The sequence below is a fragment of the Mastomys coucha genome, unplaced genomic scaffold (genome assembly GCF_008632895.1).
Source record: "Mastomys coucha isolate ucsf_1 unplaced genomic scaffold, UCSF_Mcou_1 pScaffold23, whole genome shotgun sequence".
Classification (NCBI taxonomy): Eukaryota; Metazoa; Chordata; class Mammalia; order Rodentia; family Muridae; genus Mastomys; species Mastomys coucha.
Genome location: NW_022196906.1, coordinates 90,095,711 through 90,122,352, shown reverse-complemented (window position 1 = coordinate 90,122,352; position 26,642 = coordinate 90,095,711). Strand labels below are relative to the sequence as shown.

Sequence of the window (26,642 nt, the reverse complement as noted above, 5' to 3'; positions counted from 1 at the left end):
TATGAGCCATGTTTGCTGATAGAGTCAAGGTGTCAAGGGATGTATGCATATACATGTATAAAAACTGTTTTTTATTTTTATTTATTTATTTATTTTAGGTTTATTTATTTATTATGTGTAAGTAATCAGATCTCTTTATGGATGGTTGTGAGCCACCATGTGGTTGCTGGGATTTGAACTCAGGACCTTCGGAAGAGCAGTCAGTGCCCTTAACCACTGAGCCATCTCTCCAGCCCTAAAAACTGTTTTTTAAAACATTAGTTTTTTAAAGATGGAGGCACAGGCTGGAGAGATGGCTCAGTGGTTAAGAGTGTTAACTGCACTTCCAGAAGTCCTGAGTTTAATTCCCACCAACCACATGGTGGCTCACAACCATTTGTAATGGGATTCAATGTTCTCTTCTGGTGTGTCTGAGAACAGCAACAATACTCACATACACAAAATAAATAAATCTTTAAAAAAGAAGGAGAAGAAGGAGGAGGAGGAAGAGGAGAAGAAGGAGAAGAAAGAGGAAGAGAGGAGAATTAGAAGAAAAGAGCAGCTGGATTGATGGCTCAACAGTTAAGAAGGCATACTGCTCTTTCAAAGCCCCCAAATTCAATTCCCAGGACCCATGTCAGGCAGCTCACAACCATCAGTAACAACTACTTTAGAGGATCTAACCCCTCTTCTGAACTCTGGGCACCTGCACCCTTGTGTGCACATACCTACACACAGATACACATATGCAGATAAAAAATAAAATTTAAAAATGTAAATAATGAGATGGACTAAGGGCTGGGACTAGAGCTCAATGTTGAGGCATTTACCAAGCATTTGTGAGGCCCTGCATTCAGTTCCTAGTATTGTAAGAAAGAAAAAGAGGAAACCTTCACCTGAATCTCCTTGGTAATTGTTGTGTTTCTTTTTAATACAGATTATGTGAACATTGATTAGGTAAACCACTGTTGAAATTTTCATAAAGGAGAATAATTGGAGGATTCTTATTATATCCCTCATTCTTTCCTGGGTAATCCCTTTGATGCCCTCCCAGTGGGGACCTCTTTGTAATGCCCTGTGCACTCCCTGTCATGATATTTTATATTCTGATCAGTAACACCTGTCTATGGCAGATCTCCGCACACAGAGTGCTGGGGTCTCCAGAACAAGGCAGGACCTTTTCCAAATACATGTATCCAAAACATAGGGCAGTTTCTAAGACAGTCACATGCTCAGGTTAATTAATAAATGATAGTTGAGAGAAGGGACTCATCAAGTGAGTCTTCTTTAATGCGGAAACAGACTCATGGTTTAAAAACAGGCAAGAGGCGGGCAAGTGCAAAGAGGGTTTTGCTGCCTCCAGGGTAGCATCCTAGAGGATTGATACCAAAGAAAGGGATGAGATTAGAACAGAGCAACTGCTCTTTTGAAAGATTATAGCAAACCTGTGACACTGGTTTTTTTTTTTTTTTTTTTTTTTTTTTTTTTTTTTTGTAGACCAAAGGCAATCAAATGGCACCAGTTCCATAAGTCAGCGTAAAAAAAAAAAAAGAAGAGAATGTGTGCTGAGTTACTTTGAATTAAAAAGTTTAACTTGATTAACTTTAATAATTGTTACATAGTGTTTGCTGAGTTGTGTACTGGAAGCCAGGTGATGAGGGTCCTGGGTCTACAATGAAGGGAAATTTTTATTACAGTTTGTGGATATGTAGTAGCAGGAGTCAAAGCAGCCAAGGGATGTGGCTGTGCTATAGTCGCCATGGTTATATGGGTCTAAGCCTGCCTGTGGTGACCTGACAATAAAATGAGCTCTGTTCCCTCTTGCTAGTTCAAGAAAAAAATAACCTAAAACACTGAATTTAAAAACCCAAGTTTAAGCCAGGCAATTGTGGCACACGCTTTTAATTTCAGCTCTCAGGAGGCAGAGGCAAGCAGATCTTTGTGTTCGGGGCCAGCCTGGTCTACAGAAAAAGTTCCAGGACAGCCAGGGCTACATGGAGAAACCTTGTCTCAAAAAAGTCAAGAAAACAAACAAATCAACAAGTTTAAATGGAGAAGTCTTGTGAAAATCAATTCAAACTTATTTCTTTTTTTTTTTTAAGGTTTATTTATTTATTACATATGTAAGAACACTGTAGCTGTCTTCAGACACTCCAGAAGAGGGAGTCTGATCTCATTACAGATGGTTGTGAGCCACCTTGTGGTTGCTGGGATTTGAACTCAGGACCTTCAGAAGAGCAGTCAGCGCTCTTAACCGCTGAGCCATCTCACCAGCCCCTCAAACTTATTTCTTCCCCGAACTTTTAAAGAATGTTACTCTCTCCAGGTAGAGCTGTAGTAGGTAGAGCTGTAGTAGGTTTCTCTTACAGGTAGAGCTGTAGTAGGTTTCTCTTACAGGTAGAGCTGTAGTAGATTTCTCTTACAGGTAGAGCTGTAGTAGGTTTCTCTTACAGGTAGAGCTGTAGTAGGTAGAGCTGTAGTAGGTAGAGCTGTAGTAGGTAGAGCTGTAGTAGGTAGAGCTGTAGTAGGTTTCTCTTACAGGTGGACAGAGTCCCGGGTGCTCCGGCTGAAATTGTTTCTAGATAACCAGAATTTTTAACTTTTGCCAGATATATCATAATGATCATATACCAGATATTCCTTCTCCATATTTCTTCATTTCTTGGTCATTTCTTCCCCACTACATTACCTGTTTTCATTGCCTGTTTCAACATGAGATACTGAAAACTAAAACAGTATTAGCTATATTTTCCTGAATATGTCTTTTGATAATACTGTTTACTGTGGTAGGATACTTGGTTATGTACAAATGTAGATCAATAAGACTCATGAGAGAACTGTGTTGTGTCCATTTTATTTACATGTACTTTAATGTAAATTACACTACTGTCAAGTAGACAGACCTGAAAGATAACTTGGATAACAGACCCAAACAGTTACCTTCTGGTAAGATCCTGTGTGAGTGGGTGACTTCATTTCCTGGTCTGAATTTGTATTCCTCTCCCTCTACACCCATGGGAACAGTGGATTGCAGAAGTCTCATGTGTTCCTTGAATATGCTTAGAAGTGGGCTGAGCACAGAAAGCTGGAAACACCTCTAAGGTAGAAAAGAGTAGGAATCTCTGATATTCCAAAAGTAAATGAAATCTGTAGTGTGATCCAGGCTTTCAACTGCACAAAGCCATTAGATACAGTTGACTATGTTATGCTTTTCAAAGGGAACAAGTCATTAAGTCTTTAATCTCTGGCCTTTTCTTTTTTTTTACTGGTACTGAGAATGGAATTTAAGGCCTCACCCATGTTAGGCAAGCACTCTACCACTGAGCTGTACCCCAGCCCTCTTTACTTTCTTATATTGAGACAAGGCAATCTCACTAAGTTGCCTGGACTGGATTTTCTCTGTAGCTTTAACAGACCTGAGTTTGCAGTCTTTCTGTCTGAGCCTCCCAAGGAATTGAGATCATTGACCTATACCATCAACTTCTTCTATCGTCTCCTAACCCAAGGTCTATAAGTTGTCCTAGGCTTAGCTGCATCTTAACTATCTTTGTTTGAATGAACATTTTTAGCCATTATTTTAGAGCCATATAGCCCATTCACTCTATTCTGATTTTTATATAACTCTACTTCTTGAACAATTAACAAGAATTTTGGTCATTCTTACATTTTCTAGGATACACAGACGGTTAGAACATTAACTCTCATCTCAAAAACCATTCAGATAATTGGAAACTGGGGATGTCAGTCCAGAAGAAAGGTGAGTTTATAACTGTTTCCTTCTTTGCATACTTAACACATTTTATTATACACTAAGATTCCATCTTCACTTACCTCCTCTCATATTAAAAATAAAACTGAAGAGAATACATATTCAGATGCAATAATTGTCTTTTAGTGGGTGTTCTACTGTAGTCACTTTTTGAAGGAGACAGTGGTACTTAACCTGATATACCCACGGTAGGGAGAGCAACTGGGAAGAAAAGACACAAGCACGGTTGAGTTATGTGATGGTCTGCGCCATATTCACCAACAGCTTTGGAAGAAATCTTCAGCTTCAGAATGAAAGATTCTTGGAAATATGGGACTAGCTTTATCCTTAGCTTCAAAATACAGGCCCATCATTGTCTTGGGCTCTACCTCAGAGCTTCATAAACTTCTCATTCATGAAGCCTTTTACTCAAGAAACTTATGCAACCTTACGTATAGAAATGAAACATTTACTTATAATAACTTATCTTAGCATTTTGAAATGCCCAGCCCAGTGCTGAGGAGTTTTTTCTTCCATTTGCTTTTGCAACTGCTATCATGGTGTTTTCCCTAAGATCTAGGAAGAAAAAGGTCAAACAGTGACTACCAGTGCAAAGCTGTATCCAAGCTCTAAGGGGTCTTCATTGCTCCTCAGTCCCGCTCTCACCAAGAATGTCCATCAAAGGGATAAGAGCCAGGCTCAGACTAATAAAGTAACTGCAGGTCTTTGCTGGCACCCTGCATCTGGCGCAGCATGAGGTATCTTTAGCTATCAGCAGCTGGAATCAACAGAATGTGAAGTAAGGCTGAGCATGATATACCATGTGCTGTGTGGGGAAGGCTAAAGACCATGACTAAGTGGTAGCCATGATCCTGGAACATTCTGGAGTCACTGACTTGGTAGAATGCACTCTAGGAGTGCTCTAAAACAAGATCATGAATATGGATGTGAATTCCCAGCCCGCCTGCTGCCCCACATGGAGAAGAGTTGAGGGAGCTCCATAGTCTGTTCTCCTCTATAGTTGCTTATGTCCCACTACCAAATCTGGGCCTACAACACAGATGAGGCAGCACTCTTGTCTCTCTGACTGTAGAGCTGGCTCCTTAAGACACCCAAGTGAACTGCCATGAGTAATTAAGACTGATTAGACAAGAGGAGAAACACCACCATACTTGCTACCTGACATGAATGAAATCTGTGGATCTCAGGGGTTTGGGGAGCCAGAAGAAGGCATAGGGATTGTCCTGTGCTTTCCAGGAGTTGACTCTAGTGGTGGGGAGAACAGCATAGTGGCTTGCTCTTTCCCTACTCTGAAGAGAGTAGAGTTGAGGTCATCTGGGAAAACAAGGGAGTTGGTATGGAAGCTGGAAGCCTTAAGAGTAAGTACTTTGCCTTGCACAGCTTGGACCTGGAAACCTGACTAGGACACCACTGGTATGAAGAGCCAACAAGCACAAAGAAAAACTAGGATTGGGTGACCTACACACTCTGATCTATTAACTAACCTGTAAATTAGGTGCCTTTATTATGTATACAAAGAGGGGTTAGCTGGTCTTAGTGGGGGAAGTCTCTGTAGGGAGCAGTCTCAGGCAGTAAACTTCCTGGAGAAGAAGTTGTATTTGCTAGTTTCTGGTCCTAGTAAATGGAAGGTTTTGCCATTTACAGGGGTCTGAGGCAGCTAGAGTCCTTGACCGAGCTGTGCTCTTATCATAAGTCCACTTTCACCCTGTGCTTCATCTGATCTCCACACTAGAGTGTTATAAGTTCCAGGTTCTATAGGAAAATTTATGAAGAATGGTGTTCACAATTTCTCATTTGTGATAAATTCATTTGAACACTCTTAAGCTGGGCCCATTCCTGTTTGGCTAGTGGGAGCAGCCCCTGTGTCCTGGAGCCCTCACCCTTATCCCTGTCTCCCATTTGAGGATCTTGATCCTCCCTACCTGCCTTCTTCCTTTCCCTTGAAACTAACAATCCAAGGGCTGGGCTGTAGCTCAGTGGTAGAGACCTATGCTTTACAAATCAGACCCTAGCTTCAGTCCCCACTGCTACTATTTGTAAAACAAAAAAGAAACTAGACATTGGGCTGCATAGTTCCCATCTGCCCGTCCAGATCTACATCCCTCCTTTGTTTACTCTGCCTCAGGAGAGCACGTGAGCTCTAGCTTCCAGGAGGCACCTGTTTTGGCTGCACAGTTGCTCTTGTCAGGAGACCCCAGGTAGATTTGCATTTCTCACTTGGCCCGTTAGGCCTTTGAGTAATGATGCCCCTATACCTTCTTACATGCTAGTGAAACCTATCCACTCATTTGTAAGTACTTTTCAAATTCTCTATTATATTTTTATTTTGTCATATAACTGTACAAATTTATATATGCAATATGTTTTAATACATATTTACATTGTATATTGGTCAAACATTTTAACATTATATACATTCTTTGTATATATAATTTTACCATTTACTGAAGACAAAATACAAATTTGCATACTAATGAGATGGATATACTTGTTTATGTTTACATAAATAAATACTAGTTGAATATTTAGAGTTGAGTATATAGAACATCTTCAGTGTTTTTCAGAGTTGATTGTGTTTTGATTTTATAATCATTCAGTTTGCATAAACACATAGCACAAAATGGCAGAAGTATATTTAAGGCCATTTTTTAAATTGTTGGAAACTTTCTCCTAATCTCAAGCTAGAATTTACTTAAGTGTTTTTTGGTTTTTGGTTGGTTGGTTTGGGAATTTGTTTGTTTGTTTGTTTAGTGAAACTTAAGTCAGCAACGTAAGAAATTAAAGTCAAACATTCTAGTAAAATCCAAAACTACTAATTGATACCTGCTGACTAATGTGGGAGAATATTCTAAGTTTTTGTTTCTGTAATTAAGCCTTTATGCTTTTGTTAGAGCAAAAGCCTTCATGTCTAGTTAAAAATAGCTCAGTTCCTAATATACAGTGCTTTGTGCTGAGGCCCTCCAGGCAGCATGACTGGAGATGTGTGATGTATTGGCATATGGAGTGCAAAGCATGCGTGTGGTACCATGCAGAGGAGGTGTGCCAGAAACACCTCAGAAACATGACATGTTTGCTTTTGAAATAGTTCTTATTGTTTGTGCCTTCAGAAACCTTTACTATGACAAATTTCTCATGACCACATGTGTAGGGAGTCACAACTAGTAGTTTAAAAACTGTGCGTATTTAACATACACCAATCCTGTATTTGTTTTCTCACAGTCACGGTTCAAAAAGTCAGTCATGTGTGAATTTCTCAAGATGTTTCAAGAAGAAAGATATTTTACAGATGTGAAAAAGGTATGATTCTTGTCACCTAGTTTAAAGGAATTAACATCTCATATTCTTCCAAAGAGTCAGTTTACAGCTTTAAAAAAATAAAATCATGTTGAAAATATCAATCAAGAAGTCTTTTTGGGGCTGGAGAGATGGCTCAGGGGTTTAGAGCACTGACTGCTCTTACAGGGGTCCTGAGTTCAATTCCCAGCAACCACATGGTGGCCCACAACCATCTGTAATGAGATCTGGCACCCTCTTCTGGCATCCAGGCATATATGCCAGCAGAACACTGTACATAAGTTAATAAATCTTTTTTTAAAAAGTCTTTTTCTTCCAGTTCTATCAAATAAAGCTTCGAGATAGGCAAGTCTTAACAGTAGCTGCTGTTGTTGTCTTAACTTGACAAAGACAGGGATTTCTATGCAACACTGTTGACATTTGGGGCTAGGTAGTTCTTGATTTTGCATCGTAGAGTACTTGGCGACATCCATGAATTAAATGCCAGTAGCATATCCCCAATTTTGAAGACCAGAAATGCTTTTAGCTGTTACTAAATAGATGTCCCCTGGAGAATGGAATTATCTTTTGTTAAGAACCTTTGGTCTAGGACTAAAGCCTAATAGAGCTTGTAGTAGAGTGGGTACTCACTTGCCATAGTAAAACAAAGTGGGTCACCAAGGTGGCTCAGCAGGTAAAGGAACTTCTTACAGAGCCTTATCACTGGGGTCACATGATTGGAACCAACTCCCTCCCATAAGTTGTCCTCTAACCTCCATATGCTGCTGAGACACTGGCATTCCCACACACATTCACATAAAAATCAGGAAAAGAAATATAAAACCGTGTTTTTAATTTATTGAGTATATATGGTAGTAACTGGAGAAAAATAAGTAAAAATAAAAATGCATAAATGCCTACATTTTAAAGCATGCCAATATAAAACCTATAATATGTAAAAAGGAGTGTGACTAGAAACTGAGAATTTTTTTTGAGTCTTTAATTTTTTGGCCCTTGACTTGTTAGTCATTCACATAAAATACAGGATTATAACCTTGAAAAACTTGGAATGAAAAATTATCTTAGGATATAGCTAAACTAAACTTGAAGAAAATCCTGTGTCTTCCTTATCACAGTTCTCACTTAGTGAACCAGTTAGCGAGGCTAGTCCTCACTTAGTGACCAGTTAGCAAGGCTAGTCCTCACTTAGTGACCAGTTAGCGAGGCTAGTCCTCACTTAGTGACCAGTTAGCGAGGCTAGTCCATAAAGCTTTTCAGTTTCTATATACAACTTAGCTGTTGATGACCAGGAACACTTTTAACTGAAGTACATGTTTAGACTGGTGACATACTTTCTCAAGGACTCCATGAGTGGAAATGGCTCCCATCAGATAGGGCTTGGGTTTGTTTTGTTTTTACAGAGTCTCTTGGCTATTCTAGTACTTAGTATGTAGACCTGGCTGGCCTCAGACTCACCTGCCTCTACCTCCTAAGTGCTGAAATTAAAGGTGTGCACCATTATGCTGAACCTAGATTTTTTTTCTTCTTTATGTAGAATAATGGAAACTCAACTAAAACTTTTTAAAGTAATTGTTGAAAGCTTTTGAGAAAATTTAATAATATGCTTTTAATTTGTGAAATAAAATTACAAGTTTTGTACACTCACAAATAGATTCTAACTGTGGTACATTTACTGTCTCATGTATATCTGTAATCCTGAGGTAGCATAAGATAATTTGTCCTAACATCTTAATTATCTCTCTGTGTGTGTCCATGTATCTTTCTGTCTGTCTGTAGATTGGGCCCAGGACTTTACATATCCTAAACTGTTCTGTCTCCAGCCTCTATAATTAAGGAATTATGAATGTCCATGTAACTGTTTCTCATCCATCCTGGCATTTATACTTAGTAACTTTAAGTGACTTGTCACTGCATCCTATGCTGTTGCCCACACAGTAAAGGAAAGGTAACCAGAAGAGTTCTGGTTATATACAAGAGTTCGGGCGATTATACAGTTTGGTGACAGAACCGCAACACTGTAAAGAATTAAAGATGATTACAGCTCTAAGTAGAGTGAATCTGAACACACACACTACTGCCCGGCCTGTACCCCATTTTTTAATAGGGCTATTTGGTTCTCTGGAGTCTAACTTCTTGAGTTCTTTGTATATATTGGATATTAGCCCTCTATCAGATGTAGAGTTGGTGAAGATTTTTTCCCAATCTGTTGGCTGCTGTTTTATCCTATTGACAGTGTCCTTTGCCTTACAGAAGCTTTGCAATTTTATGAGGTCCCATTTGTCAGTTCTTGATCTTAGAGTATAAGCTATTGGTGTTCTGTTCAGTAAATTTTCCCCTGCACCCATGTCCTCAAGGCTCTTCCCCATTTTCTTTTCTATAAGTTTCAGTGTAACTGGTTTTATGTGGAGGTCCTTGATCTATTTGGACTTGAGCTTTGTACAAGGAGAAAGGAATGGATCGATTTGCATTCTTCTACATGCTAACTGCCAGTTGAGCCAGAACCATTTGTTGAAAATGCTGTCTTTTTTCCACTGGATGGTTTTAGCTCCTTTGTCAAAGATCAAGTGACCATATGTGTTTGGGTTCATTTCTGAGTCTTCAATTTTATTCCATTGATCTACCTGCCTGTCACTGTACCAATACCATGCAATTTTGATCACAATTGCTCTGTAGTACAGCTTAAGGTCAGGAATGGTGAATACCCCAGACGTTCTTTTATTTTCGAGAATACTTTTCACTCTCCTGGGTTTTTTTGTTATTCCAGATGAATTTGCAAATTGCTCTTTCTAACTCTATGAAGAATTGAGTTGGAATTTTGATGGGGATTGCATTGAATCTGTAGATTGCTTTTGGCAAGATGACCATTTTTACTATATTAATCCTGACAATCCATGAGCATGGGAGATCTTTCCATCTTCTGAGATCTTCAGAGACTTGAAGTTCTTGTCATACAGATCTTTCACTTGCTTAGTTCGAGTCACACCAAGATATTTTATATTATTTGTGACTATTGTGAAAGGTGTTATTTCCCTAATTTCTTTCTCAGCCTGTTTATCCTTTGAGTAGAGGAAGGCCACTGATTTGTTTGAGAACTCCTAAATCTGATAAACAACAGTGGTTTTTATAAAAACAGACTGCAGGTAAAATTTGGCTCAGTCTGTAGTTTGGTGTTACCAGCCTATCAGAAACATTCATGGTCCTGTATGTAGAAAAATCTCTGGACCCAGGATTGTTCAGAATTTTGAAAAGTAATGGGAACAAGCTATATTAAATATCCCCTTTGGTTCCATCCAGTAGTCACACACAGTGTTTATTTGTCACAATGAAAAATAAGATACTACATGAGTGCCCTGTGCCAGTGTTTGCTGCAAATCAAAGATGAAAGTTTTAAAAGGGAAGAAAAATAAATGCTTTGAGCCAGGTGGTGGCAGCACGTGACTTTAATCCCAGCCCTTGGGGTGCAGAAGAGGGTGGATCTCTATAAGTCTGAGGCCAGTCTGGACTACAGATGAGTTCTAGGAAAGCCAGAGTACCAGAAATATGGATAAGGGCTAGATATGGTAGTATATGCCTGTCGTCTGCATGTAGTGGTGTGTGCCTGTCGTCTGCATGTGGTGGTGTGTGCCTGTCGTCTGCATGTGGTGGTGTGTGCCTGTCGTGTGCATGTGGTGGTGTGTGCCTGTCGTGTGCATGTGGTGGTGTGTGCCTGTCGTCTGCATGTGGTGGTGTGTGCCTGTCGTCTGCATGTGGTGGTGTGTGCCTGTCGTCTGCATGTGGTGGTGTGTGCCTGTCGTCTGCATGTGGTGGTGTGTGCCTGTCGTCTGCATGTGGTGGTGTGTGCCTGTCGTCTTAGCACTGAGGAGGCTGAGGTAGGAAGATTACAGTGAGTTTGAGTTCAGCCTCAGAAATAGAGAAACATTGTCTCAAAATGAATTACAGTTAAGAATTATAAATTGAGTTATTTCTGTAGGGAAATACATTCAGAATTTGAGTAAGCTAAGAAACAACTTTTCAGAATGCCTTTCACTTATTGGGAACTTTGTATAACCAAATTTATTTTATTTTATAGATTACTATAACATGAGTCTCTTTGATCCAAGATGATCTAAGATCTGAAATATTGCAATATTTAAAACTTCTTGAGTGGACATGATGTCACAATGGAAAATTACACACTTGATCTCACGTGATAGGTCACAAAGTGCAGGTGTAGTAAAAAAAAAAAAAAAAAAAAAAAAATATGAAGTTACCCTTAGGCTATGTATATGAATTTTGTTTAGATGAGTCTAGTCCCCAAGATATCTTACTATATATGCTTCAGAGGCCTAAATCTAAAGCACTTTGGCCCTGAGCAAGAGATTCTCAACCTGCATTGTATATAGTCTTTAGTAATGAGAAATTTCCTAATAGAATCAGTGGCATGCAATATAAAACTTTTGTTTGCTTGCTTGTTTGTTTTTCAAGACAGAGTTTCTTGGTATAGCCTTGGCTGTCCAGGAACTCACTGTATAGATCAGGCTGCCTCATACTCAGAGATCCGCCTACCTCTGCCTCTCGAGTGCTGCGATTAAAGGTATGTGCTGCCACCACCACCACCTGACAATTAAAACAACTTTTTATATTATACTTTATTTACTCACATACTGTAATACTTCCCCATCTCCCCATTTAGTTCTTGGATGAAATTTCATCTACGGAAACTAAAGAGTCCAGTGGTACGAGTGAGCCTGTGCACCTGAAAGAAGGGTAATTAATTAAATGAGACATGAAAGTTATAATTCACTGTAGACAGTAAGTACAAAGAACGTGGCTTTGAGAATGAAGAAACCTGAGTTTTCATTCTGTTCCAGAGCTTCCTAAGCTGCTTCAGTCAGGTAAATCACCCTCACTACCCTGTCAGCTCTGTCTTAAGACAGCACTCGCTGACTAACAGTCCCAGGCTGTTCTACGGTTAGGAAATAGCTCTGTTTCCTTAACGAAGAGTGATTAGTAGGAATAATGAGATGGAAATAACTTTCCTGGCCCTTTTTATTCTATATAACACAATTCTAAAACGACATTACTTAGAGGCAGGAGAGGTGCCTCGTGGTTAATAGAGATAGCTGCTCTTGTAGAGGACCTGTGTTCAATTCCCAGCCCCATCGAGTGGCTCGCAACTGTCTGTAACTCCAGTTCCAAGGGATCTGATGCCCTCTTCTGATTTCCACAGGCACTGCACACTGTGCATAGATGTCATGCAGGCTACACCACTCCTAAAAGTAAAACTAAAACAACTCTGCATTGATATAAAAATGTCCTGAGTCATCAGTCGACATCACTGCTGTACACTAGTAGTTGTGCATGACTGCTGATGGCACCTAACAGTCAGGGTCAGCTCTTTGTGTCAGGTAAATGGTTTTCACCTCCAAGGGTTAAGTGTTTGTTTCTGTCTGTTATATTGGCAGTGAGATGTATAAAAGAGCTCAAGGAAGAACCCGTATTGGAAAAAAGAACTTCAAGAAACGATGGTTCTGCTTGACAAGCAAAGAGCTCACCTACCACAAACAGCAAGGTAGAGTTGTGTGTGTGCTTTGCTGTGGCCTTACTCTGCTGGTTCGTGGTGCTGCAGTGGATCATTGCACAGTAAATGGTCCAGAATGTCTCACAGTGACACACAAAACTAAGATGAAGTGTTTATTTTACCACATTATGTAGTATAGGATAAAACTATAACATAAAAGCCTGGTATAAATCAATTTGAGAACAAAACAAATGGACTTGGTAAGTCAGACAGTATAACAAAGCAGAAAGGTCCTGCTTAACAAGTTAGCTAACAACCACAGCACTCGGCTGTCATGGGGCTCAGTAGGTTTTGGAGTCCCATGAAATCTGATAGGTAAATGCCAACTGAGAGCTTCTCCTATCAATACCAAATGATGACAGAAAGACCTGACATGGGGTGCTTGAAGAAATACAGAGTGCTTCACCAGGAATTCCTGAATAGGAATTATTATTCCTGAATAATTGAGAAGAGAGATTTTAGAGATGGAACCCTGACCCAGAACTCTGGGCTTAAGCAGTCCTCTTGCATCAGCCTCCCAGATAGCAGGGACTACTGGCATGCACTATTACATCAGCTAAGAGAGGTGTGTGTGTCTGCATACATGCACATGCGCAGACACATACACACATGTGAGCAGCTTAACCTGAAGGAATATGTATATATCCAAGTATATTAGTAAGAAGTTTTTTACAATGTGTTGCATTTTAGGCATCTACATAGTTTGTTACAGTATATAATATGTATGTAGTATATAAATATGTAACTAAAGATCAATAGGTTTACCTTTGTTTTTAAAGCTGTCTTTGAATGTTTCAGAATTATAGTTTATATTGAATTTTATATAAATATTCTCATATATGGATACCATGTTGTTTATATTGTTTATTTTAATAGCACAATTTAAACCAGGCATGGTGGTACATACCTTTAATCCAGGCTCTAAGGGTGGGGGAGTTATAGGGCAGAGACAGACAGATCTCCATGAGGTCGAAGCCAGCCTGGTCTACATTGTGAGTCCTCAAACAGCCTGGATAACATAAAGAGAGCCTGCTGCTTCAAAGAAAAAAAACTAATAATAACAACAGTGGTGCAGTTAATTAAAATTTAAGATAAATTAGTCATCTTCTGTGAATAAACAAGTTATTTGTTCCTCAGTTAAAACACTGTCTAATCCAGCATGCCAAAGTCTGCTGGTTAGAACGTTAAGTCAGATGATAGTCATGGTGAAGTTCCTGAGAATCTCACTATGTACTCATACACATGGAGTTTGCATAGGAACTTCATGGGCCTCATAGACCTGAAGCATACCTTTTACAACTGTCATGTGTAGCCTTTTGTTCTATCCAGTGATGCTAAGAAAGGATCGGCTTTCACAGAATTAAGCTAATGGAGCTATAAGAGTGGATGTCTTGGATCTGTGTTTGTTTCGTGTTGGAGGAAATACACTGAAGCCTACAGTTCCAAGCATCCATGCTTGTTGTTTTAACTATTTTGGTGGATTTTTTTCCAAATTGTATTACATCCTTTCCTGCTGTCTGAAAAAAAAAAAATTTCATCGAATATCAGTTGAAATTTTCTGATTTCTTGGGGTGATCGTTGGTGATGTTACTGCATTTTTAGAGTGCCAAAGGGTAGGTGCAGCTCTTTTTCCCAGCTGACAGCCTTTATTCCCAGTTAAACACCACAGAAGCTGTGCTTCTGTGTCCGTATGTTTGCTTTGTATAGTTCGTCTCTCACCTCTTTTAGTCAGGCTGTTCCCTTAAGTTTCCTTTGCTGTTGGTGATGTGTCTCACTCCTATCCCTGTAGCCAGCCTTCATTCCTCATGGCTAATATACTAGGGATCAAGGTGCGGATACTGTCATTGCTAAAACTACACATAAGATCAAAGGCTTTGAATGAAGATATAAGGCCTTTCCCTCGTAAATAAAGTGTAAGAGCTTAGTATTTGCTAGTTGCTCAGCTTACTTCTGTCTTCTAGCTGTTTTCTTGATAGCCTAAACTGGTAATTCTTTTCTGTTGCTACAGCTACTATATTAAATTTTGCTATACAATAAATTTTGATGTCTGAAAAAAATACCTCCCGAATTTTCTGTAACACGGTTGTGAATCATTGTTTTTCACTTAGCCTTCCTAATAGGTAGGTGTATTCTGATTCAGTAATGGTACCAGTACTTTTCCAATTTGCTATATAAAGAATTAATAGAATTTTCTCCACTTTAGATGTTTTTTTTTTCTCAAATAGGTTGTGATGTTCAATTAGCCAATTACTAAAAAGCAATAGTGAGCAACTGATAGTTAATGCAATAAACGAGCGTTCTCTGATATTCAGTGATCAATTGTTGCTTCTGTGACAGATTTCTATAGAGCTGAGAGCTGACTTTAAATTACTATAATATGATTATTGCCTCCTGTTAGATGGTGGAGTCTAACGACCTGCTGATGTCCCAGCTTCTTCATGTCTCATATGCCTCATCTCGTATTCATTATTTAGGTCTCCACTGGACTAGCTCTTATAGTTACTTCAATGTACAATTTTTATGTTTGTGGTTCTGTATATATTCTTTATAGAGATCTTTCCTTCTGAAGGTCTGTGATCTGATGTCCTGTAAACCTCAGATCAGGTGTCAACTCTTCATGGAAGTCACTTTTAAGTCTCTAGCCACTTAGTCGCCTACTTAATAGGAATATGTAGCACACTGATCACTACATCTCATGTCTCTTCTCCTGCTCTTTAAGATCCTCAGTGGTAACAAGCATGTTACTAACATAAAAGCGTTTAGTAAATGTTCTTCAAGGAACACCAGGTCTTCCAGGTATGCTGTTGCCTGAATTACTTTAGTGAGCACTAATCTGGGTTTGGAAGCTTCAACCAAGCTTACTAGTAAAGCTGTTAAGAAGCCCGACTCTGAAATCCTTTTGTGAGATTTGCTTAGCTGCTGTGTGTTCTTGAGACCTGTTATATATGAGTGCATACAGACAACTTATTCAGCTTCCATAAACATACACTCTCAGTACAGTTAGTGACTTGATTTTCCCCTCCTTGTGTTTTCTGACATGGAGCTCTCTAGAATTTTGATTGTTGTTTTTCTCTAATAGCTAAAGAACCAAATAAAGCATTGACTCAATTATGCAGATGTTTTCAGCTAACCATATTTCACTGGGTACCTACTATGCACCAGAGGTGCAGGGCAGAACAGTTGTGAAGAAGGCATGCTAAAAGCCAGGCTTTACTCAACTTGGTTAGTACTCATAGACAGACAGACAGACAAGCCAAAATTAATTTTAATTACAGTAATACAAGGCACAAAAGATACTAGCTTAGACAGTTGATAGCGATAAGGATAGTAAAAACAAGCCACATTCTGGGTCTATATTAAAGGCAGTACCTGAAGAATCTGTTAGGGAATTAGATACAGAGAGTTGAGGGAAAAGAGTAAAGGAACATTTCAAGGATTTGGGCAAAAGTTAACTGAAGGAATGAAATTTACATTTAATAAATAGACACATGGGAATTGGGGATGTAGCTCAGTTAGTAGATCGCTCACCTAGCATGCACAAAAACCTGGTTTCATCATATATATATATATATATATATATATATATATATATATATATATATTTCATCATATATATCCGTAGCAGGACATATACTGGGTTGGGGGGCACATCTGTAATCCCAGCACTTGGGAGGCAAGAAAATCAGAAATTCAAGGTAATCCTTAGCTATGTGGTGACTTCAAAGCCACCATAGGCTCTGTGAGAACTTGTCTTTTAAGTAGATACACAATTCTGTAACAATAGAGAGCGTAGTGCTAATCTAACACCCTCAGAGATAATAATTAGAAACTTAGCCCAAAATGCTGAAGAACTTAGACAATGCTGAAGAGTTTGACCCATGAAAGAAAATAATCATTTGGCTAAGATTTCTATTTTCATGATCACCTACAAAAGTACTGCAATTTAAGATAACTAAATTCATGCAAAAAAATACAGTTGTTTGACTTCTGGTGTCAAAAGATAGTTTCAAGGTTTCCAGAAAGACTGAAAGTTGAGGAAACAATACAAATGTTTAAGGAGTGGTAATTTAAATTCATTTTCAGTATGCAGTGAATCATTGACAACTTGAAGCAGGGAACATAGTCAAGAGAGAATGGAATAGAAGTGTGCCCTGGATAATCTGCATGTTGGAAATAGATAAACTTTAAAGCTACTGCAAGGAAGGATTCAATGGAAATATTAGTAATGAGGAGTAAAAGAATGGAGATCTGCAGAACCTAGTTACAGAAAAAAAGAAAATAGAAACAATAGCATTACCAGGTATGGTAGGTAATGTTGGGGTCTGGGAATTGCCTGACAAGCCACTCAGATACCAGTCTCAGTCACTCAGGGCCGGTTTATTCAATGCACACTCCAAGACTGATCCATCAGGGAGGAGCTAAACTGCATTCCCTCCTCCCTGGCCCCCGGCTAGAATCCTAAAAGCCGCAAACATCTGTGCCAAGTTATGCCACCAATCAGGATTTAGGGATAGGGGATTTCCTTAGGAACATGTCTTTGTTGTACATTTATCCTGGTTTCATTGGTTAAGATATTCATCTTTGGCAGGAGACTTGCCTAACACTCATGTCTTAACTTCCCAACCAGGATGTCAGTTGCCCACATACATGACTTTTTGCCAAGTAGGATGTCAATTTCCAGGGAGGTCTTAGGAACTTAAAACTTTATTCAACCCCTACTCAAAATGGAAGTCTTATTCTAAATGGCTTCTTATATTGGTATAGGTGTCTCTTTGTGTTGGAGTCCATCCCAGGGACAGCTTATTAAAGCTCGTACACACATTCACAAGTGCAGGGAGTGCTGTGGACAGTTGGCTTAGGTTTGGGCTTGCTGTGGCTCACTTACAAAGCAGTCCTAACTGACTTCTATCGTGAGTGGATTCCAAGAGCACTAAAGCACAGAATGTAACACAATATGTAATCAACTTGGGCATGAGAAAATTTTCTAATAACAGCACATGAGAAATTTTCCTTCTAACATTAGTAGCAGCACCAAATGGCTGGCTAGAGAGGCAGCAATTACCTGTGCCTTAACAGAAAATACACGCCTTCAGCTCTAGCGTTTGGGATGCAGGCAGGTGGGTCTCTGCATTCTAGACCACACTGGTCTACATAGTGATCTCTAGGCCAGCCAGAGATATATAGTGAGACTCTGTCTCAAAGAGAACTATAGAATTGAAATATGTAACACCTAAAGTGAGAGCATGACTGGATGGGTCACGCTGGGGTTTATTAGCTGGGGGTACTAGAAGAAAAGTTGACTGATCTTATTAACAGATCAATAGAAATTAACTAGTTAGGAAAACAAAAAAGATCTGGGGCCATTTGTGAGATGAAGGGAACCATAGTAACTGGTGAAACCATATCAGGCATGATAGGTATCTCAAATAGAGACAGAGAGAGAAGGGGACTTAAAGGGATACTGGCCTAAATAAATTCAAAATTCATTCAGAAAAATCATCTTTAAGAACCAAGAAATGCAGTGAACTTGAAGCATGGTAAATGCCAAGGAAAGAGCAACAAGGTATATGATAAGCAAAGAAAAAAAATTTCAAACAGAGAAAGGATAAATTACTGCACATATAGAAGAACAGCAGTACACTTGACTATTTACTTTTCCTAGAAAACTAGCAGAAACAAAGACAGTGGAATATGGTCTTAAAATACTAAAAAAGAAAAAATTCAACTTAGAAATACTCTAGTAAAATTTTTTCATCAAAGATCAAATTATCTGCCAGGCAGTGGTGGTGCACGCCTTTAATCCCAGCACTTGGGAGGCAGAGGCAGGCAGATTTCTGAGTTCGAGGCCAGCCTGGTCTACAGGGTGAGTTCCAGGACAGCCAGGGCTACACAGAGAAACCCTGTCTCGAAAAACCAAAAATGAATGAATAAATAAATAAATAAAAATATTCTTTCAATAAATAAAAGATGGGATTGACTGTGACAGTTCTCACTGTAGAGCCTTCCATGGTGAGGAGCACAGGAAGTGGTTGGTACCTATATAAATGTAGATGGTTTGCTTTAGAACCTAACTGCTTACTACAGAGTTTACAGCACTGACCTGTGCCTTTACAGCATATATAAAGATGAAATGTGTGGCAGGAGTGTCCTAACTGAAGGGGATGGAAGGATTTCTTGTATCTTAGGAAGGAACACAAGAATAATTTTTAAGTAGGCTATATATGTGTCACCAAGTTTGGTGACACATACCTTTAATCCCAGCACTTGGAAGGTAGAGACTGTTCAATCTCTAAGTTCCAGGCCAGCCTAGTTTACATAGGGCAGCCACAGCTACACAGTGAGCCCTGACTGAAAGCAGGACTATATATTATGATGAAGCTTAGAAAGTATCTAAAGATGTCAAGGGAGAGCAACAAGGTGTCAGAAATCAGAACAACTGGCAAGATGGTGGCTTAAACTCAGCAATATCAATAATTACAATAAGTATAAGGAAGCTATTTTAATGGAAACTGCCAAACCATATATTGTAACAAACAAGATCTTATGAAATACTTTTTATAACTTATGCATCTTTTTTTGTTTGTTTTTTGTTTTTGTTTTTGTTTTTTCGAGACAGAATTTCTCTGTATCCCTGCTGTCCTGGAACTCACTCTGTAGAACAGGCTGGCCTCAAACTCAGAAATCCGCCTGCCTCTGCCTCCCAAGTGCTGGGATTAAAGGCATGTGCCACCACTGCCCAGCTATAACTTATGCATCTTAAATATAAAAGCACAGATAGGTTGAAAGTAACTGGGTAGAGAAAGAGACGGTGCGAAGATGAACAGTGACCACAGTAAACTTCAGAACAGCTGTTATCAAGGAAGTTCAGACACGACCCAGAATGATCTAAAGAGCCTTCACAGCTCTGAGTGTTTGTACTGCCTGTTAGCAGCTTATTAATGTGTGTCAGGGAAAACAGAAATAAGACAGACAAGTCCACAATCATAATTGAGTACAAATGCTTTTCTCTAAGTAATTATCAAAATAGGCAAAAAATCAACAAAAATATAGAAAGTTGAAATATGCTCAGTTACCTTGATCTGATTCACATGTGGAACATTACAACAAAAAGAGTACATATTGGAGCATTTACCAAACTAGACCAAAATTAAGTTTCAGTACTTAGCAAAACTTAACATTGTACAAAATGTTCCCTTATAATTAAAATAATATAATATCAGGGCTGGAGAGATGGCTCAGTAGTTAAGAGCACTAACTGCTTCTACAGAGGTCCTGATTTCAATTCCCAGCAACCATCTGTAATGGGATCTGATGCCCTCTTCTGGTGTGTCTGAAGAGAGCTACAGTGTATTCATATACATAAAACAAATAAATATTTTAAAGTATATATGTATATAATCTAGGAGTGCCTTCCCCCCATGCATTTGGAAGTTAATATGCTTCTAAATAACCTATAGGTCAAAGAAATTGAGAAGTACTGTTGAGCTATAAATGATAATAAAAATATAACAAACTCAGCAAAGTTTGTAGACTATGACTAAAGCAGTACTTACTGAAAATTAATTAAGGTGTATACCCAAGTGTTTTATGTACATATGTCTGTGCCTGGTGTCCAAGGAGGCCAGAAGAGGGCACCGGATCCTCAGGGATTAGTTATGGGTGTTTGTGAGCTTCCACATAGGCACTGGAGGGAACTGAACTCCAACGCTCTTAACCACTGGCAGATCTCTCCAAACCCCCACAAGAAACATCTTTAAGACCTTGGCTAAGGCAAAGATTTCTTACATCTATATCAAAGGTATACTCCATGAAAGAACAATATTAGCAAGTTGGACTTCATCACTATTCAAAACAGGAGATCCCCAAGGCAAGTCCGCTAATTTGTCACCAGCTGGAACTGGTGAGCTTCAGACTCAGTGAGGAGCCTGCCTAGTAAATCCAGTGGAGAGCCATTGAGGAAGACGTGCTATGTTAACCTCAGGCATCGTTTTCTGTAAACATACATACTTATGCATGTGCGCGCACGCACACACACACACACCATATACCTGAAAAAAATACCATTAAGAAAATGAAAAATGGGCTGGAGAGATGGCTCAGTGGTTAAGAGCACTTACTGCTCTTTCAAAGATCCTGAGTTCAATTCCCAGCAACCACATGGTGGCTCACAACCTTCTGTAATGGGATCCAATGCCCTCTCGTGGTGTGTCTCAAGACAGCTAAGTTGTACTCATACATAAAATAAATAAATAAATCTTTAAAAAGAAAAAAGAAAGTAGAAAGATACCAGACAACCAAAAGAAAATACTTTTAAGAGGCTACAAGAACGACTCTGTTAAGAGCACTGGCTACTTTTGCAGAGGACTCAGTTCAGTTCCCAGCACCCACATGATGGCTCACAACCATCCATAACTGTAGTTTCCAGGGACCTGATGCCCTCTTCTGAACTCTGAGCTCTGTGGGCACCAGGCACATATACCCACACACACAATAAATAAAAGGAAAAAGAAAATACTTGCCTTTTTTAGTGATTTATTTTATGTATATGAATATACTGTAGCTGTCTTCAGGGGGCATCAGATCCTATTACAGACGGTTGTGAGCCACCATGTGGTTGCTGGGAATTGAACTCGGGACCTCTGGAAGAGCAGTCAGTGCTCTAACTACTGAGCCATCTCTCTAGCCCAAGAAAATACCTTCAAAACATTTATCTGATAAAATTTGTATACAGATTTTTTTTTTTTACTTAAAGGGCAATAAACATTAAGGCTAATAAACACATGAAAGAATATTAAAATGATTAAGCGTAAATCACAAACTGTTTCATAGCAGTTCTGCGCTTGGTTATCTACCCCAAAAGAATTGAAAGCAGATGCCTAAAGAGACATTCATCAGTGAGTGTTTAGGTGAGCATTGTTTATAGTGACCAGAAACTGGAGCCAGCCTAATGTCCACCAACTGACGAGTGTGTTCTCTCCACGCAGTAGAACACTTTGTCTCTTTTACATATGTTTTAATGGGTTTCTGTGTTTCTGATTTCTTCACCCAACAAAACTTCTTATGAAGCCTGTCTTTTTCCTGAATTCATTACAATTGTACAGGAATAATTCCTTGAAAGATGTTCAAAATAAGTGGTTTTTTGATGCTGTTGTTGTTGTTGTTGCTGTTGTTGTTGTTTGAGTAACCTTTTAAAAGTATATGTATCAAAACATTTTATCCTATTGTTTAATGATCCTCAATTTTCCTCAGAACTTTAAAGTTATAATACTCTGACCTATGGCCATACTACCTTCAGTTTTTCATTCTTGACTTACCTCAGAAAATAAGCAGGCCCCTAACCTGGCTAGTAGTTAGATGGAAAACCAACTGGGAATAACAGGTGCTGTAGGCTTGTGTGTGTGTGTGTGTGTGTGTGTGTGTGTGCGTGTGCGTGTGTGCATATATTATAAATATGTGTGTGTATATATATATATATATATATTTCTAATAGTCCATTGTTTACTAGCTTCCAGCACTTGGGAGGCAGAGGCAGGTGGATTTCTGAGTTCAAGGACAGCCAGGACTATACAGAGAGAAACCCTATCTCGAACCACCCCCCCCCCAAAAAAAAGAAAGGAAAAAGGAAAAAAAGAAAGAAAGGAAAAGAGCACTGACTGCTCTTCCGAAGGTCCTGAGTTCAAATCCCAGCAACCACATGGTGGCTCACAACCGTCCATAACGACATCGGATGCCCTCTTTGGGTGTGTCTGAAGACAGCTACAGTATACTTACATATAATAAATAAATCTCTAAAAAAATTCCCGTTCCATATTATACACAAACCATCCAGAACTCTTCTGCAGATACATATGCGTCCATCAGCTAGTGGAGTTAGCCTTACAGAATTAACATCTCTCCTTTGTGGTTATTACAGTAATTCTTTTAATTTTGTTGTCTTATTATTTAGGCAAAGATGCAATTTATACTATTCCAGTAAAAAATATTCTTGCTGTGGAAAAACTGGAAGAATGCTCTTTCAACAAGAAAAATGTAAGTTGTATAAATAGTGAAACATTTTAAATCATCAGGTGTAAGTCATTTTGGTATTTACCATTCAGGTCTCTAAGTAATGTCCCAACTTAGGCCACTCAGCTGGTGCAGGACCCTCCAGTCACCAGGATGGCCTCTTTGTTTCTTAGCATCTCCACACTGACTCCTCATTCCCCCCAGTTTCTCTTGCATCTGAAATTACCTCTGTTCTTATTCAGATAGTGGCCCATTCCTTTGCAGTGCATGGCATCTACAGTTTATATTGTTCTGGCTTTTAGCACCATTAACTAAGATGGTCTTTGGTGCTGACCTGCTTAGTGGAACAATTCACTAAGACACATTAGCAGCCATTTCTTAGCCAAGCAAGCTAGGTCCAAGTGCTTTTTCTGTTTGTGTGTTATATGTTGTTTTTAAGGCATCTCTAACTTGTTATCTTAATTTCCAATATAGATGTTCCAAGTGATACATACAGAGAAAACTCTGTACATCCAAGCTAACAACTGTGTGGAAGCCAATGCGTGGATAGATGTTCTGTGCAGGGTGAGCAGATGCAACCACAACAGGCTCAGTTCTTTCCATCCCTCAGCCTATCTCAATGGAAACTGGCTCTGCTGCCAGGAGACGAGTGAGAGCACACCAGGCTGCAAGCCATGCACTGCGTGAGTAACTTACTGACCATACTCAGGTGTGGATATGAGAACACGATGCTAAATTGAAGTAGAAGTAGCTGCACACAGAGGCTGCATAGTGTTGAAGACATATAAACCATGTCTTTCTAGAAAGGCTTGGGTTGTTGTCTAGTGGTAGAGTGTCTACCTGACACACACAAGGGCTTTGGTTGAATCCTGGTTCCACAAAAAATAAAATATGGAGAGTAATTAAGTAAATTACTATAGACACAAATGTAAATTAGTGGTGGTCAGGGACTAGATGGACTGTTGCCCTTTTGTTGTTGATGCATTGTTTGGTAAAGAACTACAGGTTATAAAAACATTTTTATTGGGACTGCAGAGCAGTTAGTCCTTGCTACTGTTGTAGAAAGAAGACCCAAGTTTAGTTCCAAAACCTGTGTGACACCAGCTCCAGAGCACAGATTGGATGCCCTCTTCTAGCCTGCAAACACAAGCGCACGCGCACACGTGTACACACACACACACACACACACACACACACACACACGCACGCACGCACGCAAGTGAGCTCACATGCGCACACACAGATATACATATACACAGTAAAAATATATTTTTATATGATTTTACTTCAAAATCCTTTTCAAGACTTGAGTCCTTAACAACCAGACCTTGTGATCCTGTTGAATTATCTTGGAAACTAATTTCTGAAGTCTCTTTTGCAAAACTCTAATTCTAGTTTTAGTTTCAGTTCATTCTAATGTTAACAGGATTTTTCCAATGTCTTTAATTTTCTTTTATCATAGAGGCATCCCTGCAGACATCCAGATAGACATCGATGAAGACAGAGAAACAGAAAGAATTTATTCCATTTTTACCCTCAGTTCACTTAAGCTGCAGAAAATGGAAGGTAAATACACACTCTACTTTTATAAAACCATTATTTTTCATTATTAATTTCTAGGTTATTTCTTTGACTTTTTAAAAAGTTGAAAATATTTATATTTCCTAAGTTATTGATAATGAAGTTTACAAACCCTCAAAGGAGGCATCAATCTTTATATATTCATGAAATTAAATAATTATTCTTATGTAAATGTTATTGTTCTGTTTAATAAATTGTTATAATAAAGTCACTTGTGTTCTTGTCAAAGAAACTGGCTTAAAAACTTCAAAATTGAGCTGGGCAGGGTAGCACTTGGAAGGCAGAGGCAGGCGGATTTCTGAGTTGAGGCTAGCCTGGTCTACAGAGTGAGTTCCAGGACAGCCAGGACTACATAGAGAAACTCTCTCTCGAAAAACCAAATGAAAAAAAAAAAAAACTTCAAAATTTTTAAAATTATAATACAGATTACATTTGTGGAATTTAGTTTTCTGATCAGATTTCACTGTTCCTTGCAGAGGCTTGTGGGTCTATAGCTGTGTATCAGGGGCCACAGAAAGAACCTGGTTATTCCAAGTTCACCATTGAGGATTCTGTTGCAACCTTTAAGACAATTCAGCAAATAAAGAGCGCCATAGAGAAGCTAGATGAACCTCATGAGAAATACAGAAAGAAAAGATCAAGTAGTGCAAAATACGGAAGCAAGTAAGTGTCCCCAGGCTCTGCTCCGCTCCCCACGGCAGGACCCAGCCTTTCTTTCTTGTGCGCATGCTTCCCTACCACTCCCTCTCCTGGTCACCCTCAGTCCAGCTCTGCTTTACATAGGGACTGGATGGATGTCATTGCTGCTTTGAATGTCATGGTCAGTTGTAAAGCATTTGAAGGTTGGTTTCAAGTGCTGCATCTCAGATGATGAGGATGAACTGGCCAAGGACAGCAATAGCATGCACGCAGTAGGACAGTTCCTCTCAGGACTCAGTCCTTGCAGTAGCATCCACGCAGTGGGACAGTTCCTCTCAGGACTCAGTCCTTGCAGTAGCATCCACGCAGTGGGACAGTTCCTCTCAGGACTCAGTCCTTGCAGTAGCATGCACGCAGTGGGACAGTTCCTCTCAGGACTCAGTCCTTGCAGTAGCATGCACGCAGTAGGACAGTTCCTCTCAGGACTCAGTCCTTGCTGCACTATTGTAAATAGTCTTTGAAAATTATGTTGGTCAGTACTTTTATATTTCTGAATAAGAAAAATCAGTTTTATTGACATAAATACATTCTTCTTTGGTGGAAAGCTTGGCACATTACGAAGGTTGTATTATAAACATCCTAATTCTCTATTTTCTTCTTTCGTATAATTATCTTCCAACCAAAGTTAATCTAGTTTTTCTGAAGTCCTTCAAAGTTCCTTGCCAAGGCTTGACCATTCTTAAATTGTACCTTATAATCCATGCATACCATACCCTGACCAACTTTGATTTTCCCTATTAAAAAATACCAACTCGGGGCTGGAGAGGTAGCTCAGCAGTTAAGAGCATTGACTGCTCTTCCAGAGGTCCTGAGTTCAATTCCCAGCAACCACATGGTGGCTCATGACCATCTGTAATGGGATCTGATGCCCTCTTCTGGTGTGTCTGAAGAGAACAACAGTATACTCACATAAAATAAATAAATCTTTAAAAAAAAAAAAATTCAGCTGCCGGTGGCACTGTTGCCCACTGCCCTTGCATTGTCCTTCACAGATGTTTTCTTTCTCGGGATCAGGGGAGGTCTTGGGCTGAGAAAATCACTTGGTATTGCTGTGATTGCCTAGCATTCAATTTCCAGCACTGAGGAGAGGGCGGGGCAAGGCAACAGTGAACAAACAAACCCTCTTAGACTAAATATTTTACTTACGTTCTTTTCCTATATCATGTGAGCTCTATGCATGCCGTGTCTGTTTTGTTCAGTACTGTACCATTAGCTTCTAGAATAGTTCTTGAAATATAGTAAGTGATCAGTAAGACTTGTTGAATTGATAAAACAAGACTCAGCATGAACAGTCATGGAAAAGTGAAAGTGCTTGGTGGCTTCTGTATATGTCACATTGTTAATTTGTGTATTTCTTTTACTGTTTTGTAGGGAAAATCCAATTGTTGGAAAAATATCATAGTTTGACCAGCTAATGGAGAACTGGAAAATACTCATTTTCATTGAGTTTTTCAATTCACGCCATTTTGTTCATAGTATGTAAGAGCGGACACTGGCTTTGAAGACACCTGCTCTCACAATGTATTTAATATTTAATGACTGAAATTAACTGTTTGGGGACCATGATATTGATGTGTTTATTACTAAAGAATTTGAAACCCAAGATTTCCTTCATATCCATCCATCCAAATCCATGTCTCTGCAACTTCCCTTTGATAGAAAGGATCTTTCCAAGGAAGCTTCTCACGGAACTTTATAATAAGGGGGCACTTGCTATAGGAAGCCATCTCTGCGTGGAGCACTCGCATGTCACTC

The 26,642-nt window shown here is 39.2% G+C and overlaps 1 protein-coding gene across 5 annotated transcripts in view; it reads left to right on the top strand.

The window, feature by feature from the left end:
• Rasa2 (RAS p21 protein activator 2) overlaps positions 1 to 26,490 on the top strand; it is a 97,612-nt gene extending 71,122 nt beyond the window's left edge. For all 5 annotated transcript variants that reach the window (XM_031346126.1, XM_031346125.1, XM_031346124.1 and 2 more), the window contains 9 exons: positions 3,653 to 3,736; positions 6,968 to 7,045; positions 11,715 to 11,788; positions 12,487 to 12,593; positions 22,549 to 22,631; positions 23,082 to 23,290; positions 24,070 to 24,173; positions 24,665 to 24,851; positions 26,259 to 26,490. In XM_031346126.1, the coding sequence (XP_031201986.1) occupies positions 3,653 to 3,736; positions 6,968 to 7,045; positions 11,715 to 11,788; positions 12,487 to 12,593; positions 22,549 to 22,631; positions 23,082 to 23,290; positions 24,070 to 24,173; positions 24,665 to 24,851; positions 26,259 to 26,289 (957 nt within the window). In that variant the 3' untranslated portion in view covers positions 26,290 to 26,490. The remainder of the gene's footprint in view (positions 1 to 3,652; positions 3,737 to 6,967; positions 7,046 to 11,714; positions 11,789 to 12,486; positions 12,594 to 22,548; positions 22,632 to 23,081; positions 23,291 to 24,069; positions 24,174 to 24,664; positions 24,852 to 26,258) is intronic.
• The last annotated feature ends 152 nt before the right edge of the window (positions 26,491 to 26,642 follow it).